This window comes from Pelophylax lessonae (genome assembly GCF_965119305.1).
Source record: "Pelophylax lessonae genome assembly, chromosome: 5".
NCBI lineage: Eukaryota > Metazoa > Chordata > Amphibia > Anura > Ranidae > Pelophylax > Pelophylax lessonae.
This window is the reverse complement of record NC_138772.1, coordinates 560,561,985-560,583,009: the sequence shown is the minus strand read 5'-3', so window position 1 is coordinate 560,583,009 and position 21,025 is coordinate 560,561,985. Positions and strand designations below refer to the sequence as shown.

General features: G+C 44.4%; 1 protein-coding gene across 1 annotated transcript in view; it reads right to left on the bottom strand.

Moving 5' to 3' along the window:
* LOC309557230 (retinoic acid receptor responder protein 2-like) overlaps positions 1-20,577 on the bottom strand; it is a 43,801-nt gene extending 23,224 nt beyond the window's left edge. Inside the window, exons 1-2 of the mRNA XM_082259897.1 lie at positions 20,364-20,577; positions 4,621-4,838 (exon numbers count right to left, since the gene is read on the bottom strand). Coding sequence (XP_082116023.1) covers positions 4,621-4,803 — 183 coding nt within the window. The 5' untranslated portion in view covers positions 4,804-4,838; positions 20,364-20,577. The remainder of the gene's footprint in view (positions 1-4,620; positions 4,839-20,363) is intronic.
* Between the last annotated feature and the right edge of the window lie 448 nt (positions 20,578-21,025).

The window sequence follows — 21,025 nt, the reverse complement described above, 5'->3', positions numbered from 1 at the left end:
ATTGGAGAATCTGGAAAAACAGTGTTGTGAGCACAGAGGAACTTGCCCAGGGGTCTGCCCCGGAAGGGGACCACTCCAGAGTGTAGAGTCAGTGGACAGGTGTCAGCTAGCCCAGAGAAAAAGGAGGTACTAGGGGAGTGCCCTGAAGAGAAGTACTATAGGAACACTTAAAAGAAATGGATTATTCAGCGCTACGATCAGATGGATAAGGAAGCAGCTGTACACCAGGATAGGTCAAACCTAACAATACCTATAATAGACAATTAAAGGAAAAATAGTGCAGCGCTAAACATAAATTGTGCACATAAACATTAAAATGTATAAAATGCATAAAATCCATAAAGTCCTTAATAGAGCAAATCTCCAGAGTGAGAAAGGTAGGTTTTTAAGACACCACAGCAACCGTGATTCCTCCACCATAGATAATACAGCCTCTCACCTCCTGCATTCGACCACCAGGGGTCACTAAGCCTTTATGCATTAATAGAAGACAGCCAAAAGGACCAACAGAGCAGCGATCTCCACAGGATTCTCAGGATTCCAAAGGACTCAAGTTCAGACATCCAGAAAAATAAATAAAAAGGGATCTAATGCTCTCAGTTTGATGATACATTTATTAAGCAAACATAAAAGGAATAACACTCACATAGATGGCACTGACACACATAAGCGTGCGCACAGGGTGTGCCGGGTATGCCTGGGCACACCCTAATCACCTAGGGCTCATTAGCATTATCGCTCTGTTTGCCAGTGAGGAGATGGGAAAGTTCTCCCTCGGACCTGCTCTGCCATAAGAGAAGTGCCACACACTTCTATTTCACTTTGCCAGCAGGGAGAGTAATGTATCGGGGCCATGTACATGTAGGCAAACACATGCATGTGTATTTCAACTTTGGGGTGCAAACCCTAATGCAATAGGCTGCGCACACCTATGCTGACACAGTGCTCACATGCAGGCATAGGTTCAGATCATCGGAGCGCCACGGGTGACGTCAGACTCTTCCCCCCCGTACGCGTTACGTCAGTGGGCGTGACTTCGTCAGCGGGGTAAGGAAAAAGACTGCACCTGCTCTTTTTAAGGACATCTCCTAGCAGCAAGACGCTAATGTTGGTATACAGTACCAGGAAGTAGAGGGGGAATGTAAAACACTCCGCCTCTCTGCCTGGAACCCGCCCAGCTTCCTGTGGACACCGGAACTTGAAATACAAGCCAGCTGATGTGACAAGGGAAAATGAATACACGGATTAACCCCTGCAATTCAGCTACAGCCTAAAAAGATAAAAATCTATATAACTGATGCCTGGATGATAAAATGTGACAGTTAATAGCTGCCTACCAGAAGCAAGAGGCATTTTGCAACATCCATTCCAAAGACATTCAGATACTTATAAAAATAACAAAAATAAAAATAATAATAATCAAAGTGTGACGTATGCACTCCGAATAAGAACCACAATCCATACAAATATAAAAACATTTAAAAGCAATAAAATAAAATAAAAAAGAAAAAAAAAAGAAAATAAATCCCCTATTGGAAATGAAACAATTTATATCAAAATCTACGTTCTGTGCGATCTGCAAGTACGCACAGAATAGGATCACACAAGTGTGAACCACCGTGCGATCCGATTCTGATGCGGCTCAAAAAAAGCCTCATGTGCGAGTTTGCTGCGGATGCGCTGCAAATTCAGCCATACAAAGTATATGGCTGAACTCGCATCCGCACATGAGATCGCATGTAATGAAGGAGCAGTGCGCTCCGAATTACATGCAATCTGGCAAACCGCACAAGTGTGACCCGGCACTAAGGGAATCTAGATCTTTGTCGGTGTTCAACCCACCTAATGTAGACACTAAACACCTGGATGTGTTTAAAAACATGGTCTGCAGGGATCTAGATTCCCTTAGGTTGAAGAGGGCTAGCGACCCCCAGCAGATTAAGAGAGGGATTCAATCATTAGAGGGAAGGAAAGACATTGTGATCCGGCCTGAAGATAAAGGTGGATGGTACACAATAAATGTATCATTAAACTGAGAGCATTAGATCCCTTTTTATTTATTTTTCTGGATGTCTGAACTTGAGTCCTTTGGAATCCTGAGAATCCTGTGGAGATCGCTGCTCTGTTGGTCCTTTTGGCTGTCTTCTATTAATGCATAAAGGCTTAGTGACCCCTGGTGGTCGAATGCAGGAAGTGAGAGGCTGTATTATCTATGGTGGAGGAATCGCGGTTGCTGTGGTGTCTTAAAAACCTACCTTTCTCACTCTGGAGATTTGCCATCTATTAAGGACTTTATGGACTTTTATGCATTTTATACATTTTAAAGTTTATGTGCACAATAGGAACACTTACCTCAGCTTCATTCAGGTTACAGGATGAAGAAGCGGCCTTGCCGCATTCTCAAGTTAAAAGTCCTCAGCATTGTGTATAGTTAACAGTTGGAGCAGTGGCGGCTGGTACTCAAATTTTCTTTTTTTTTTTGGGGGGGGGGGGGGCGCAAACAGAAAAATGTAATAGGCATTGCTTTGCGGCAAAAAACGCTGTAAAAATTGCGTGACTTTGAGGTCGCAAAAGTGTGAAAGGGGCCTTCAGTAATCAAAGTATAGTGTGCCCGCTTTCAATGCAGAGAGACCAGCGTGCCCCCTTTCAATGCACAGTGACCCTTCTTTCAATGTACAGTGACCAGTGTGCCCCCTTCAAAACAGTGACCAGCATGCCTCCTTCAATGCAGTGACCAGCGTACATGCCCCCTTTCAATGCAGTGACCAGCGTACATGCCCCCTTTCAATGCAGTGACCAGCATACATGCCCCCTTCAATGTAGTGACCAGCGTACATGCCCCCTTTCAATGCAGTGACCAGCGTACATGCCCCCTTTCAATGTAGTGACCAGCGTACATGCCCCCTTTCAATGCAGTGACCAGCATACATGCCCCCTTTCAATGCAGTGACCAGTGTACATGCCCCCTTTAATGCAGTGACCAGCGTACAGGCCCCCTTTCAATGCAGTGACCAGCATACATGCCCCCTTTTAATGCAGTGACCAGCGTACATGCCCCCTTTCAATGCAGTGACCAGCGTACATGCCCCCTTTCAATGCAGTGACCAGCGTACATGCCCCCTTTCAATGCAGTGACCAGCATACATGCCCCCTTTCAATGCAGTGACCAGTGTACATGCCCCCTTTAATGCAGTGACCAGCGTACATGCCCCCTTCAATGCAGTGACCAGCGTACATGCCCCCTTTCAATGCAGTGACCAGCGTACATGCCCCCTTTCAATGCAGTGACCAGCATACATGCCCCCTTTCAATGCAGTGACCAGTGTACATGCCCCCTTTAATGCAGTGACCAGCGTACATGCCCCCTTCAATGCAGTGACCAGCGTACATGCCCCCTTTCAATGCAGTGACCAGCGTACATGCCCCCTTTCAATGCAGTGACCAGCATACATGCCCCCTTTCAATGCAGTGACCAGTGTACATGCCCCCTTTAATGCAGTGACCAGCGTACATGCCCCCTTCAATGCAGTGACCAGCGTACATGCCCCCTTTCAATGCAGTGACCAGCGTACATGCCCCCTTTCAATGCAGTGACCAGCATACATGCCCCCTTTCAATGCAGTGACCAGTGTACATGCCCCCTTTAATGCAGTGACCAGCGTACATGCCCCCTTTCAATGCAGTGACCAGCATACATGCCCCCTTTCAATATAGGGACCAGCATTACATGCCCCCTTCAATGCAGAGATCAGCGTGTGTGCATGCCCCCTTCAATGCAGTGTGCCCCCCCCCCCAGACCAGTGCACTTACCTGGAGCCCTGGAGCAGCCGCGGTGGCGCCTTCTCCTCAGTGTCCCAGCGGCCGGCTTCTTTTCAACCTCCAGCGGGGGATTGTCCTCCCCCGCCGGGGGATTGAGTCCTCCCACTCCCGCCTCCTCCTCAGCCAATGGCATGGGGTTTGCCTGGCGGCCAATCAGGAAGCGTGTATCGGACGTGCTCCCTGATTGGCCAGGAGGAGGATCCATTTGACAATAGTGAATTTTCATTCGCTATTGTCACACAATGGGTGGGCTCGGGACGCACTGCTCTGCGCCCCGGGTCCACCCTTTGCATCGCCCTATTAGAGCCTCTGGCTCTAATCAGGTGATGCCAAAAAAAAAAGCCCCATTGAACTCCATGTGTCCGGCGCCCCTGCATGCAGATTAGGGGGCCGGACGCATGGATGGGGGGGGCGGCGCCCCTGTGCCCCCAACGCACCGGCCACCACTGAGTTGGAGTATCCCACTAGTCCCTTCTCCCATCCCAATTTAAATAAAACCACAAAAACAACAATCCCTGAACTTATCTTTGACTGTTTTTGCAAACAGTTGCTATGGGTAACCCAGGGGAATCCCTAAAGTGTAATATTCAGCAGCCCTCTAGGAGGCAGTGCTACACTGCCTTGTCCCCTGCCTGGACTTGACTACTTTCATGTGTGCCTCCTAGCGTACAGTCTCCACACCGTAGACATCCTTGTTCCTGCTATCCCCTTTGTGGAGTGATCCTGAGGACTATAAATATCAGTCCTGTAACTACTGGTTTGGTGGGGTCCCAGAATACTCTGAGCTCCCCCAGCACTCACCTCCTTTGCCTTCAATATGGATGTCATACTGTATCCGTTCTGTAGATCTCTCTGATGGAACTTCTCCATCACCAGCTGGACCATCTTGTTCTGGTGCTCGGTCAGTTCCTCTGCCGGGACATCTCCCTGGACTCTGAGGACCAGCAGAACGCTGACTATACCCCATCCTGCGGCTACTTTCATGGCAGTCCTTTTTGGAGTGGAGCTCAAACAGTCACCTGGTAATGAGTCAAAAGTCAAAATGTCACATTGGTCACAGATGGAAGGAATGGAAATCTAAGAGCTTTGTTATAATATCCAGCAAATACTGAAGCTGTGCTAATACCAGAAAAAATCATACCATATCTTCTGTGATCCTAAACACCCCGCTGTCTCAGCTTCCTGTATCAGAAATCACATGATAGGGGTGACTCTGGGAGAAGCTTCTCGATGCCGACACATTTGTTAAAGCGGAGTTCCGGCCTCGGGGGTCAATTTGAGCTAAAAATACCCCCGGGACAGTCAGGGCTAGTACATTCCATAATGGATAGATTCTGAACTGTCCCGGGTCGCACTTACCTGTAAGAAAAAATACTTACCTTGAAAATTTCTTCTCCAGCGCTGCCATCTCAGGTGTGGGCAGCTGAAGCCGCAGCGTCCCTCTTCATGTCCTCTTCGTGACGTCAGAGTCCCACAATGCACTGCACCGGTCCCACTCGTCACTTCCGGTGCATCTCTGCACAGCTTCTTGGCATGCCCACAAGCTGTTTAGCAGTGAATGCCACGCCTGCACCGGAAGTGACGAGCGGGGCCGGTGCAGGCGCATTGACTCCTGGGAGCGATGGCGTTCAGCTCCCAGGAATCATCGCAAACTGGAAGTGACGGCGGCCGCAGAGGGAGGAAGTGGAATGAAGCTGAGTATATTTTCTTCTATAATAAGGTAAGTGACCAAAAAAAAAAATAATCGCCAGTATCCATTTCTTTTTCAGGTTCCCCTTAGCAAGCGGATGGCACAAAATCGATTTTATCGATTTTGAGGCCGAAACTCCGCTTTAAGGTTGTTAGTGAGAAACAGGGAGGAGCCTGCAGGGGACGTGTAAGGCGGAGCTTCCAAGGGGTGCACTGCATTGTGTGTTTTTTATAGATTTTTTGACTACTGTGGTGTTGTAGAATTTCATATTAACCCATTTATTTCATATTATTCATATCAATAGCATATGTTATTTATATAGATTTTATTATTATTAATATTATTATAGCAGTAGTGGAATTATCATCAATATTATTAATCAATATTAAAGCAATAGTTATCAGTCTTTAGTAATGTATACTATATTATTTCATATCCAAAAGTTGAACTCTCGATGACCTCTTGTATTTTTTTATAAGACAGTCCCAAGTTTACTGGGTGAAAGTTTCCTAGGATAAAGGTCAGACAGTTTCAGGCATTGATGTCTGAAGCTGCAGATGTCCATTATTTTTTTATTTATGGTAATTACAATGACGTATGTTTTGACAACCAATTATATCGTACCACATGTAATTCTATCGTCAAATATTTTTATAAGAAGGCCTGCGTGCCTTTCATTCTTTGAACAAATAATGAATTTGTTCCCAGCTGCAGCTGTAGTTATTAACCACTTTACCACCGGAGGATTTTGCTGTCTTCCGTCCAGGCCACTTTTTGCGATTCGGCGCTGTGCGACTTCAACTGACAATTGCGCGGTCGTGCGACGCCGTACCCAAACAAAATTTACGTTCCTTTTTTTCCCACAAACAGAGCTTTCTTTTGGTGGTATTTGATCACCTGTGCGATTTTTACTTTTTGCGCTATAAACAAAAAAAGAGCGTTTATTTTGAAAAAATAACAATATTTTTCACATTTTTTTATATGAAATTCCCCCCAAAAAAGATGTAAAAACCAATTTTTTAAAAATTTTTTGGCCAATTTGTTTTCTGCTACATATGTTTGGTAAAAAAAATCGCAATAAGCGTATTTTGATTGGTTTGCGCAAAAGTTATTGCGTTTACTAACAAAGGGAAAGATTTCTGTCATTTTTGGTGTTTTTTATTTTAACGCGTAATGGCGGCGATCTGCGATTTTTTTTGCGGTACTGCGACATTGCGGCGGTCAGATCGGACCCTTGACTGACATTTTTGACACTTTTGGGGGTACCAGTGACATTACTGCAGTAATCAGTGCTATATATATGCACTGTTACTGTACTAATGACACTGGCAGGGAAGGGGTTAATTTTATTGGAGAGGGAGGGGTTAATGTATGCCTGGTGCTTACTGACGTGTAGGGGGGGAGGTGACTGAGTGACACAGGGACAGATCGGATGTCCAGCTATGCTGAACAGTCCGATCTGTCACTCCCTGTCACTATGGAGATCCGCCCGCTGTGTTTACACACAGTGGGCGGATCTCCAGACTCGATCCCCGACGATCGGGTAAGAGCAGCGGCGATCGCCGCTGCTCCTCCCCTGGCCCGACTCCCGCTGTGAATGAAAACAGCGGGAGCGAGCCTCCGGCGGCGCGCAAGCGCCGCCCAGAAGGGGGAGTGTCTGACGACGTTAATACTAAGTCGTCAGACGATAACGAACCACTCTGCCGCAGTAGTATTACTGTGAGCGGACGTAAAGTGGTTAAACGTCCCTTCTTTTTTTTTTAGAAATATATTGCCTGCTCTTTTGTTACTTTTTTACATCAGTGGTTTTGATTACTTTGTTTGCATTTCTCTGTAAAACTGTATATTCTAATGTAAGTTGATTGCACTCTTTAGCTGTGCTCGCCCTGCTGAGGCGGTACTTCCTGGGAGGTAAGAGTTAACTCTGCTGGCCAGATTTTCCTGGGCTTTTTGGGGAAGTTCCACCCTCTGCTGGGGCAAACACAAAATAAAATGGAGGAAACCACCTCTTGGGGGCACCACAGTATGTAAGATGGCGAAAGGCACAGTTCCAGGTCTCCCCACTTAACCACTTCTGGACCGGAAGGATTTTCCCCCTTAATGGCCAGGCCATTTTTTGCGATATGGCACTGCATTACTTTATTTGACAATTGCGCGGTCGTGTGACACTGTACCCAAATAAAATTGTCCTTTTTTTCCTGCAAAATGAGCTTTCTTTTGGTGGTATTTGATCACCTGTGTGATTTTTTTTTTTTTTTTTTTACGCTATAAACAAAAAAAGACCGACATCTGAAAAAAAAAAAATATATTTTTTACTTTCTGCTATATAACATTCCCAATAAAAAAAATAAAACATTTAATTTTTTCATAATTTTAGGCCTCCCTCCCCCCCCCTCCCACCAACATGGATGGTGTAAACTGTGTCTGAGCAGAGGTGGGTTCCATGCCCCACTGGAGACTCTCCTCAACCGAGCTGTCCCAGCTCCCCCAAAACCCTGCTGACCAGGTCTGGAACCCAGATTCAGCCAGTGAGTAGAAATTACCTGGAGCGGAGCTTCAGCCTGGAATGGGGGTCAGGAGGACGCTGGGAAGAGGAAGAGTGTTAGGGAAGCCAAGTCGCTGCACCATGGGCCTCCTGTTTGCACTTGCCCCCTGGGCTGAAAGTTGCCAGTCAGCCCCTGCTGCTGTCTCATCTGCCCGCTGTCAGCTACTCCTGGCTTCCTTCCCAGCTACTACCTGCACAGACTACTGGACTGATCATAGGCGCTTTTACTCCGCCGTGCTCCAGGGGCTACTGTCTCACCTCCAGTGGCCCACAAGTCGGAGCTGTATGAGAGGCCTTCCTCTGCACGTCAGGCTCACCAACCAGGTACGTGACATGGGCATTAAAGAGGTTGTAAACTCGTTTAAAAATTTTTTTTTTTTTTTACAACCTGCAAGAGAAAGACATAATGAGCTAGTATGCATCGCATACTAGCTCATTATGAAATACTTACCTTAGAACGAGCCCCCGCCGTGCCGCTCACTCACCTGTATGACGGGCGACATGTTCAGTCGCCCGTCTTCCGGGATCGCGGCATCCGGCCATCTGATTGGCCGGAGCCACGGTGACGTCACTCCCGTGCACGCGCACTAGAGCCGACGGTCATGGCACGGGGCTCTGAAGGAACGGCACGATCAGCCGTTCCTTCAGAGCGCATGCGCCAGTGACGTCACTGGCTGCATGTAAGGTAAATATCTCCTAAACGGTGCATGTTTAGGAGATATTTACAGTACCTATAGGTAAGTCTTATCATAGGCTAACCTATAGGTACAACTTCCTGAGGAGGGTTTACTTCCTCTTTCAGGGGCACCAGGAGAACAGCGTTGGGGCACTTTACAGAACATGTACAGGAATGTTTACTGAAGATGCCACGAGAATTGTTAATTTGTTACTTTTTATCAACTTCGGTAAAGAATGTTTATTGTTTTTCAACTTGGCCTGGTCTGAAGATACTCGAGAACACTTGAAGGGGTGCAATGCATGTAGGGCGTATCGCAAAGATTAGAGATAATAAGGGGACAAGGTGAGATAGAGAAGAAGCAGTGCAATTGTCTAATGTGCAGTGACGCTATTCAGAGGAGGATATGTTACCGTTCCCAATGACTACAGTGATGAGTGTATATGTAGCCAGCCAGTCGGGAAGCAGTGACTTGGCACAGGTAACGAAGGCCCTGGTAGTGATTGAACTTTTCTGTGTAGACTCCTTGCCTCGCGATCAGAACCCAAGACTGGGCCAATCCTCACTATTATTCATGGGAATCATACAAATTTAGGTGACTGGAAGTAAAGTGACGGGTTACTGGGCTGGTGGAATCAGCAGTATCACATCAGAAATGGATCTCAATTCAGAGAGAAAAAAGTTATGAAATGTATTGAAGAACTGTTACTGTATATACATATATATATATAGTATCTGACAAAAGTAAGTACACCCCTCACATTTTTGTCAATATTTTATTCTATCTTTTCATGTGACAACACTGAAGAAATGAGACTTTGCTACAATGTAAAGTAGTGAGTGTACAGCTTGTATAACAGTGTAAATTTACTGTCCCCTCAAAATAACTCAACACACAGCCATTAATGTCTAAACCACTGGCAACAAAAGTGAGTACACCCCTAAGTGACAATGTCTAAATTGGACCCATTTAGCCATTTTCCCTCCCCGGTGTCATGTGACTCGTTAGTGTTACAAGGTCTCAGGTGTGAATGGGGAGCAGGTGTGTTAAATTTGGTGTTATCGCTCTCACTCTCTCATACTGGTCACTGGATGTTCAACATGGCACCTCATGGCAAAGAACTCTCTGAGGATCTGAAAAAAAGAATTGTTGCTCTACATAAAGATGGCCTAGGCTATAAGAAGATTGCCAAGACCCTGAAACTGAGCTGCAGCACGGTGGCCAAGACCATACAGCGGTATAACAGGACAGGTTCCACTCAGAACAGGCCTCACCATGGTCCACCAAAGAAGTTGAGTGCCGTGCTCAGCGTCATATCCAGAGGTTGTCTTTGGGAAATAGACGTATGAGTGCTGCCAGCATTGCTGCAGAGGTTGAAGGGGTGGGGGAGGGGTCAGCCTGTCAGTGCTCAGACCATACGCCGCACACTGCATCAAATTGGTCTGCATGGCTGTCATCCCAGAAGGAAGCCTCTTCTAAAGATGATGGACAAGAAAGCCCGCAAACAGTTTGCTGAAGACAAGCAGACTAAGGACATGGATTACTGGAACCATTTCCTGTGCTCTGATGAGACCAAGATAAACTTATTTGGTGTCAGATGGTGTCAGGCGTGTGTGGCGGCAAACAGGTGAGGAGTAAAAAGACAAGTGTGTCTTGCCTACAGTCAAGCATGGTGGTGGGAGTGTCATGGTCTGGGGCTGCATAAGTGCTGCCGGCACTGGGGAGCTACAGATCATTGAGGAACCATGAATGCCAACATGTACTGTGACATACTGAAGCAGAGCATGATCCCCTCCCTTCAGAGACTGGGGGGCAGGGCAGTATTCCAACATAACGACCCCAAACACCTCCAAGACGACCACTGCCTTGCTATAGAAGCTGAGGGTAAAGGTGATGGACTGGTAAAGCATGTCTCCAGACCTAAACCCTATTGAGAATCTGTGGGGATCCTCAAACGGAAGGTGGAGGAGCGCAAAGTCTCTAACATCCACCAGCTCTGTGATGTCATCATGGAGGAGGGGAAGAGGACTCCGGTGACAACCTGTGAAGCTCTGGTGAACTCCATGCCCAAGAGGGTTAAGGCAGTGCTGGAAAATATTGGTGGCCACAGAAAATATTGACACTTTGGGCCCAATTTTTGTTGCCAGTGGTTTAGACATTAATGGCTGTGTGTTGAGTTATTTTGAGGGGACAGTAAATTTACACTGTTATACAAGCTGTACACTCACTACTTTACATTGTAGCAAAGTCTCATTTCTTCAGTGTTGTCACATGAAAAGATAGAATAAAATATTTACAAAAATGTGAGCTGTGTACTCTTTTGTGAGATACTGTATATATATATATATATGCTGTACAATTTCAAACTCCTCTGTAATTCCAGAAAAAGGCAGGAGACATGTACAGTATACAGAACAGAAAAACTTCCTTCATAATAGAGAAATATTTGTGTGCTTTTTACCCCCCACCCGAGACACGGGACCTTCCCATGAGAAGTCCTCTCCTCCCTCCGGTGACCTCTCTACCCCGGAGCAGATGAAGTGGAAACAATCCCTATGACGGAGTGTGAGGAAACAATGGCTTGTTTACAGGAAGAGGTTCCATCCTGCCAGATAAAACTCTGACTCTTCTGTCTGGGAAGACAATGGCTACATCTGCACCAACCAGCAGATCATATGAGCTGTGCCATGTATCATTGTATATAACTAGGAGCTCAGCTACTTGTATGGATACATTGTATATAACTAGGAACGCAGCTACTTGTATGGATACATTGTATATAACTAGGAGCTCAGCTATTTGTATGGATACATCGTATATAACTAGGAGATCAGATACTTATATGGATACATTGTATTATTTCTGCATAGTCATTGACAGGATGACGTCATGTGATCCCCCCAAGCCCATGTAGTGAAAGCTGGCAGCTGGACAAGGTCACATAGTGAACACTGGAAGTCTTCTACAATGTATCACATGGTCATAGAGAGCCAATGGAGTGACAAGTCAGACTGATGATGTCAGGTGGGGATTCTGAGCCATGGTGGTAATTATTGGTAATGTGATATTGTCATGTGATCACTAGCAGCCAATCCAGGGAAAGGTATCAGTATTCTCTACCAGGGTACACCTTGATCTTTCTTCTTCCTCTGTACCTCCTCCCCCAACACACACACCTCCAGCACAAACACATATTGCATATATGTAAGGGGGCGGGATCATGGATTTGTATATATTTTCTCTCTTTGTTTCTATGATCAGGACTAATAAAACATAAAAACAATGTTTCCTGTTCTTTGTTATGTAAATATGAGAAATGTAAACATTTTGTATTATTCTATTCAGCCAGTGGGTTACAATGTTTGATTTACTCTTTACCTCCTCTTTCAATAATCATGTTGTTTACAGAGCTCAGTAGCTCAAACTGAGATCTACACTACAGAGATGAATGAGTCAGAGTTATGACTCCGCCCCCTCCAGACTAATGACCCCCCTCCCCTTACCAAATTCTCTTCCTGACACACCTTTTGAGGTTTCAATCAGACAAAGCAAGCCTTAAAGCTGGGGGCTGTTGATGTGCTTCCTTGTTAAAGCGCAATTGTGTGCCCTGTGTCCCCCCCCCCACCCCCTTCCTCAGAGGACCCCCCTAAGGCCCTCACTGGCTGTATGATATTCTTTTTTTTTTTCTTTACCATTTTCTTATGGCCAGTAACATGACACAATGGGTATTCTTTCTATTTGATCTTCACCTAAGTCCTTGATGATGCAGAGAACAACGCAGATGCATCCCTCTCAGCACTGTGCGCAGAGGGCGGGGCCTGATATTCCTGCCCTAATAGTCATTCCTTAGTTTTCTGATTGGCTGGAGATGGACATCATGCAGCCAAGAAGACTGAGGACATCTTGTGGTGAAGAAGAGGTACTGTGGGAGCAGCTCTGGATTAATGATGGGTACTGCAGCCAGGCATTGGGCTTCAGTTAAACCATAGTTCTCAGTGAATCCTTTGTCATGTATTAAATGTTTATTTGTAAAACTAATATCATATATAAAAACGCAGTTTGTAAACACCCATTTATATACCTCAAAATAACATTGAGGGTAAGGCACGCTGTTCATTGTCATGCAGTTTTGTGATGGACTTAGAAATGTCTAGCTATGGAATACGGAGTGAAGGATCCCTTAGTAAATCCGCCTCCATGGATCCTTCCTGATCTTTTATAGGAATTCTTCACTGATCTGTATCATAGCGGGTTCTAGCTTGTATTGTTCGTGTCTCTCGGGGAAGCTGTGAAAGTTCTACGAGGGTTCTTGAAAAAGTTTCTGCACTTTTTTGTAACTCTATTAACTATAAAAAAGTGTGGAAATTTATATATATATTGCACGCAGTAACACATTTTTCAGCTTCAGCCTCTCTGTACTCAGCGGAGATTCCCTTTATAGGAGAATATCGGGGTGTGCTGGACTCACATTCTGTATATCTATCGTGTTATAGAAGTCAGACTTTCACTTTCATTTCCTGAGACACATATGAGTGCACCAAACATTATCTACTATGTGCAGAGGTATATGTATACAGTATATAGAGACGTATACAGTATATAGAGAATATATAGTACATACGTGTGTCTGGTGAAGTAAATACGTGTGTCTGGTGGGGGGTCTGTATATAGAATATATAGTACATACGTGTGTCTGGTGGGGGGTCTGTATATAGAATATATATAGTACATACGTGTGTCTGGTGGGGGGTCTGTATATAGAATATATAGTACATACGTGTGTCTGGTGGGGGGTCTGTATATAGAATATATAGTACATACATGTGTCTGGTGGGGGGTCTGTATATAGAATATATAGTACATACGTGTGTCTGGTGGGGGGTCTGTATATAGAATATATAATACATACGTGTGTCTGGTGGGGGGTCTGTATATAGAATATATATAGTACATACGTGTGTCTGGTGGGGGGTCTGTATATAGAATATATAATACATACGTGTGTCTGGTGGGGGGTCTGTATATAGAATATATATAGTACATACGTGTGTCTGGTGGGGGGTCTGTATATAGAATATATAGTACATACGTGTGTCTGGTGGGGGGGGTCTGTATATAGAATATATAGTACATACGTGTGTCTGGTGGGGGGTCTGTATATAGAATATATAGTACATACGTGTGTCTGGTGGGGGGGTCTGTATATAGAATATATAGTACATACGTGTGTCTGGTGGGGGGTCTGTATATAGAATATATAGTACATACGTGTGTCTGGTGGGGGGTCTGTATATAGAATATATAGTACATACGTGTGTCTGGTGGGGGGTCTGTATATAGAATATATAGTACATACGTGTGTCTGGTGGGGGGTCTGTATATAGAATATATAGTACATACGTGTGTCTGGTGGGGGGTCTGTATATAGAATATATAGTACATACGTGTGTCTGGTGGGGGGGTCTGTATATAGAATATATAGTACATACGTGTGTCTGGTGGGGGGGTCTGTATATAGAATATATAGTATATACGTGTGTCTGGTGGGGGGTCTGTATATAGAATATATAGTACATACGTGTGTCTGGTGGGGGGGTCTGTATATAGAATATATAGTACATACGTGTGTCTGGTGGGGGGTCTGTATATAGAATATATAGTACATACGTGTGTCTGGTGGGGGGTCTGTATATAGAATATATAGTACATACGTGTGTCTGGTGGGGGGTCTGTATATAGGATATATAGTACATACGTGTGTCTGGTGGGGGGTCTGTATATAGAATATATAGTACATACGTGTGTCTGGTGGGGGGGTCTGTATATAGAATATATAGTACATACGTGTGTCTGGTGGGGGGTCTGTATATAGAATATATAGTACATACGTGTGTCTGGTGGGGGGTCTGTATATAGAATATATAGTACATACGTGTGTCTGGTGGGGGGGTCTGTATATAGAATATATAGTACATACGTGTGTCTGGTGGGGGGTCTGTATATAGAATATATAGTACATACGTGTGTCTGGTGGGGGGTCTGTATATAGAATATATAGTACATACGTGTGTCTGGTGGGGGGTCTGTATATAGAATATATAGTACATACGTGTGTCTGGTGGGGGGTCTGTATATAGAATATATAGTACATACGTGTGTCTGGTGGGGGGTCTGTATATAGAATATATAGTACATACGTGTGTCTGGTGGGGGGGTCTGTATATAGAATATATAGTACATACGTGTGTCTGGTGGGGGGGTCTGTATATAGAATATATAGTACATACGTGTGTCTGGTGGGGGGTCTGTATATAGAATATATAGTACATACGTGTGTCTGGTGGGGGGGTCTGTATATAGAATATATAGTACATACGTGTGTCTGGTGGGGGGTCTGTATATAGAATATATAGTACATACGTGTGTCTGGTGGGGGGTCTGTATATAGAATATATAGTACATACGTGTGTCTGGTGGGGGGTCTGTATATAGAATATATAGTACATACGTGTGTCTGGTGGGGGGGTCTGTATATAGAATATATAGTATATACGTGTGTCTGGTGGGGGGTCTGTATATAGAATATATAGTACATACGTGTGTCTGGTGGGGGGGTCTGTATATAGAATATATAGTACATACGTGTGTCTGGTGGGGGGTCTGTATATAGAATATATAGTACATACGTGTGTCTGGTGGGGGGTCTGTATATAGAATATATAGTACATACGTGTGTCTGGTGGGGGGTCTGTATATAGAATATATAGTACATACGTGTGTCTGGTGGGGGGTCTGTATATAGAATATATAGTACATACGTGTGTCTGGTGGGGGGGTCTGTATATAGAATATATAGTACATACGTGTGTCTGGTGGGGGGTCTGTATATAGAATATATAGTACATACGTGTGTCTGGTGGGGGGTCTGTATATAGAATATATAGTACATACGTGTGTCTGGTGGGGGGTCTGTATATAGGATATATAGTACATACGTGTGTCTGGTGGGGGGTCTGTATATAGAATATATAGTACATACGTGTGTCTGGTGGGGGGGTCTGTATATAGAATATATAGTACATACGTGTGTCTGGTGGGGGGTCTGTATATAGAATATATAGTACATACGTGTGTCTGGTGGGGGGTCTGTATATAGAATATATAGTACATACGTGTGTCTGGTGGGGGGGTCTGTATATAGAATATATAGTACATACGTGTGTCTGGTGGGGGGTCTGTATATAGGATATATAGTACATACGTGTGTCTGGTGGGGGGTCTGTATATAGAATATATAGTACATACGTGTGTCTGGTGGGGGGGTCTGTATATAGAATATATAGTACATACGTGTGTCTGGTGGGGGGGTCTGTATATAGAATATATAGTACATACGTGTGTCTGGTGGGGGGTCTGTATATAGGATATATAGTACATACGTGTGTCTGGTGGGGGGTCTGTATATAGAATATATAGTACATACGTGTGTCTGGTGGGGGGTCTGTATATAGAATATATAGTACATATGTGTGTCTGGTGGGGGGGTCTGTATATAGAATATATAGTACATACGTGTGTCTGGTGGGGGGTCTGTATATAGAATATATAGTACATACGTGTGTCTGGTGGGGGGTCTGTATATAGAATATATAATACATACGTGTGTCTGGTGGGGGGTCTGTATATAGAATATATATAGTACATACGTGTGTCTGGTGGGGGGTCTGTATATAGAATATATAATACATACGTGTGTCTGGTGGGGGGTCTGTATATAGAATATATAGTACATACGTGTGTCTGGTGGGGGGTCTGTATATAGAATATATAATACATACGTGTGTCTGGTGGGGGGTCTGTATATAGAATATATATAGTACATACGTGTGTCTGGTGGGGGGTCTGTATATAGAATATATAATACATACGTGTGTCTGGTGGGGGGTCTGTATATAGAATATATATAGTACATACGTGTGTCTGGTGGGGGGTCTGTATATAGAATATATAGTACATACGTGTGTCTGGTGGGGGGGTCTGTATATAGAATATATAGTACATACGTGTGTCTGGTGGGGGGTCTGTATATAGAATATATAGTACATACGTGTGTCTGGTGGGGGGGTCTGTATATAGAATATATAGTACATACGTGTGTCTGGTGGGGGGTCTGTATATAGAATATATAGTACATACGTGTGTCTGGTGGGGGGTCTGTATATAGAATATATAGTACATACGTGTGTCTGGTGGGGGGTCTGTATATAGAATATATAGTACATACGTGTGTCTGGTGGGGGGTCTGTATATAGAATATATAGTACATACGTGTGTCTGGTGGGGGGTCTGTATATAGAATATATAGTACATACGTGTGTCTGGTGGGGGGGTCTGTATATAGAATATATAGTACATACGTGTGTCTGGTGGGGGGGTCTGTATATAGAATATATAGTATATACGTGTGTCTGGTGGGGGGTCTGTATATAGAATATATAGTACATACGTGTGTCTGGTGGGGGGGTCTGTATATAGAATATATAGTACATACGTGTGTCTGGTGGGGGGTCTGTATATAGAATATATAGTACATACGTGTGTCTGGTGGGGGGTCTGTATATAGGATATATAGTACATACGTGTGTCTGGTGGGGGGTCTGTATATAGAATATATAGTACATACGTGTGTCTGGTGGGGGGGTCTGTATATAGAATATATAGTACATACGTGTGTCTGGTGGGGGGGTCTGTATATAGAATATATAGTACATACGTGTGTCTGGTGGGGGGTCTGTATATAGAATATATAGTACATACGTGTGTCTGGTGGGGGGTCTGTATATAGAATATATAGTACATACGTGTGTCTGGTGGGGGGGTCTGTATATAGAATATATAGTACATACGTGTGTCTGGTGGGGGGTCTGTATATAGAATATATAGTACATACGTGTGTCTGGTGGGGGGTCTGTATATAGAATATATAGTACATACGTGTGTCTGGTGGGGGGTCTGTATATAGAATATATAGTACATACGTGTGTCTGGTGGGGGGTCTGTATATAGAATATATAGTACATACGTGTGTCTGGTGGGGGGGTCTGTATATAGAATATATAGTACATACGTGTGTCTGGTGGGGGGGTCTGTATATAGAATATATAGTATATACGTGTGTCTGGTGGGGGGTCTGTATATAGAATATATAGTACATACGTGTGTCTGGTGGGGGGGTCTGTATATAGAATATATAGTACATACGTGTGTCTGGTGGGGGGTCTGTATATAGAATATATAGTACATACATGTGTCTGGTGGGGGGTCTGTATATAGAATATATAGTACATACGTGTGTCTGGTGGGGGGTCTGTATATAGAATATATAGTACATACGTGTGTCTGGTGGGGGGGTCTGTATATAGAATATATAGTATATACGTGTGTCTGGTGGGGGGTCTGTATATAGAATATATAGTACATACGTGTGTCTGGTGGGGGGGTCTGTATATAGAATATATAGTACATACGTGTGTCTGGTGGGGGGTCTGTATATAGAATATATAGTACATACGTGTGTCTGGTGGGGGGTCTGTATATAGAATATATAGTACATACGTGTGTCTGGTGGGGGGTCTGTATATAGAATATATAGTACATACGTGTGTCTGGTGGGGGGTCTGTATATAGAATATATAGTACATACGTGTGTCTGGTGGGGGGTCTGTATATAGGATATATAGTACATACGTGTGTCTGGTGGGGGGTCTGTATATAGAATATATAGTACATACGTGTGTCTGGTGGGGGGGTCTGTATATAGAATATATAGTACATACGTGTGTCTGGTGGGGGGTCTGTATATAGAATATATAGTACATACGTGTGTCTGGTGGGGGGTCTGTATATAGAATATATAGTACATACGTGTGTCTGGTGGGGGGGTCTGTATATAGAATATATAGTACATACGTGTGTCTGGTGGGGGGTCTGTATATAGGATATATAGTACATACGTGTGTCTGGTGGGGGGTCTGTATATAGAATATATAGTACATACGTGTGTCTGGTGGGGGGGTCTGTATATAGAATATATAGTACATACGTGTGTCTGGTGGGGGGGTCTGTATATAGAATATATAGTACATACGTGTGTCTGGTGGGGGGTCTGTATATAGGATATATAGTACATACGTGTGTCTGGTGGGGGGTCTGTATATAGAATATATAGTACATACGTGTGTCTGGTGGGGGGTCTGTATATAGAATATATAGTACATATGTGTGTCTGGTGGGGGGGTCTGTATATAGAATATATAGTACATACGTGTGTCTGGTGGGGGGTCTGTATATAGAATATATAGTACATACGTGTGTCTGGTGGGGGGTCTGTATATAGGATATATAGTACATACGTGTGTCTGGTGGGGGGTCTGTATATAGAATATATAGTACATACGTGTGTCTGGTGGGGGGGTCTGTATATAGAATATATAGTACATACGTGTGTCTGGTGGGGGGGTCTGTATATAGAATATATAGTACATACGTGTGTCTGGTGGGGGGTCTGTATATAGGATATATAGTACATACGTGTGTCTGGTGGGGGGTCTGTATATAGAATATATAGTACATACGTGTGTCTGGTGGGGGGTCTGTATATAGAATATATAGTACATATGTGTGTCTGGTGGGGGGGTCTGTATATAGAATATATAGTACATACGTGTGTCTGGTGGGGGGTCTGTATATAGAATATATAGTACATACGTGTGTCTGGTGGGGGGTCTGTATATAGAATATATAGTACATACGTGTGTCTGGTGGGGGGTCTGTATATAGAATATATAGTACATATGTGTGTCTGGTGGGGGGGTCTGTATATAGAATATATAGTACATACGTGTGTCTGGTGGGGGGTCTGTATATAGAATATATAGTACATACATGTGTCTGGTGGGGGGTCTGTATATAGAATATATAATACATACGTGTGTCTGGTGGGGGGTCTGTATATAGAATATATATAGTACATACGTGTGTCTGGTGGGGGGTCTGTATATAGAATATATAGTACATACGTGTGTCTGGTGAAGTAAATACGTGAGTCTGGTGGGGGGTCTGTATATAGAATATACAGTACATACGTGTGTCTGGTGGGAGGTCTGTATATAGAATATGTAGTACATACGTGTGTCTGGTGGAGTACATACGTGTGTCTGGTGGGGGGTCTGTATATAGAATATATAGTACATACGTGTGTCTGGTGGGGGGTCTGTATATAGAATATATAGTACATACGTGTGTCTGGTGGGGGGTCTGTATATAGAATATATAATACATACGTGTGTCTGGTGGGGGGGTCTGTATATAGAATATATATAGTACATACGTGTGTCTGGTGGGGGGTCTGTATATAGAATATATAGTACATACGTGTGTCTGGTGGGGGGGTCTGTATATAGAATATATAGTACATACGTGTGTCTGGTGGGGGGTCTGTATATAGAATATACAGTACATACGTGTGTCTGGTGGGAGGTCTGTATATAGAATATGTAGTACATACGTGTGTCTGGTGGAGTACATACGTGTGTCTGGTGGGGGGTCTGTATATAGAATATATAGTACATACGTGTGTCTGGTGGGGGCTCTGTATTCTCCGGTTGGGTTGCAGGGGGTCCGTCGGATCTCTGAAGTGTTCTTGGAATGACTGCGGAGGGGAAAAACAGAGAAGAAGAGGAGAGGCAGAGGAAGTGCGGGGCCGGCCCAGAGAGGGAAGGGGGGCCAGTTAACCCCCCAGAACCATCTCAGCTTTTAGCATCCAGCAGAGGAATGGGGGCATCTGAGAGGGGGAATTATATAGGGTGAGGGGCATCTGAGAGGGGGAATTATATAGGGTGAGGGGCATCTGAGAGGGGGAATTATATAGGGTGAGGGGCATCTGAGAGGGGGAATTGTATAGGGTGAGGGGTATCTGAGAGGGGGTAATCTATGGGGTGAGGGGCATCTAAGAGGGGGTAATCTTTGGGGTGAAGGGCATCTGAGAGGGGGTAATCTATAGGGTGAGGGGCATCTAAGAGGGGGTAATCTATGGGGTGAGGGGCATCTGAGAGGGGGTAATCTATAGGGTGAGGGGCATCTAAGAGGGGGTAATCTATGGGGTGAGGGGCATTTAAGAGGGGGTAATCTATGGGGTGAGGGGCATCTGAGAGGGGGTTATCTATAGGGTGAGGGCATCTAAGAGGGGGTAATCTATGGGGTGAGGGGCATTTAAGAGGAGGTAATCTTTGGGGT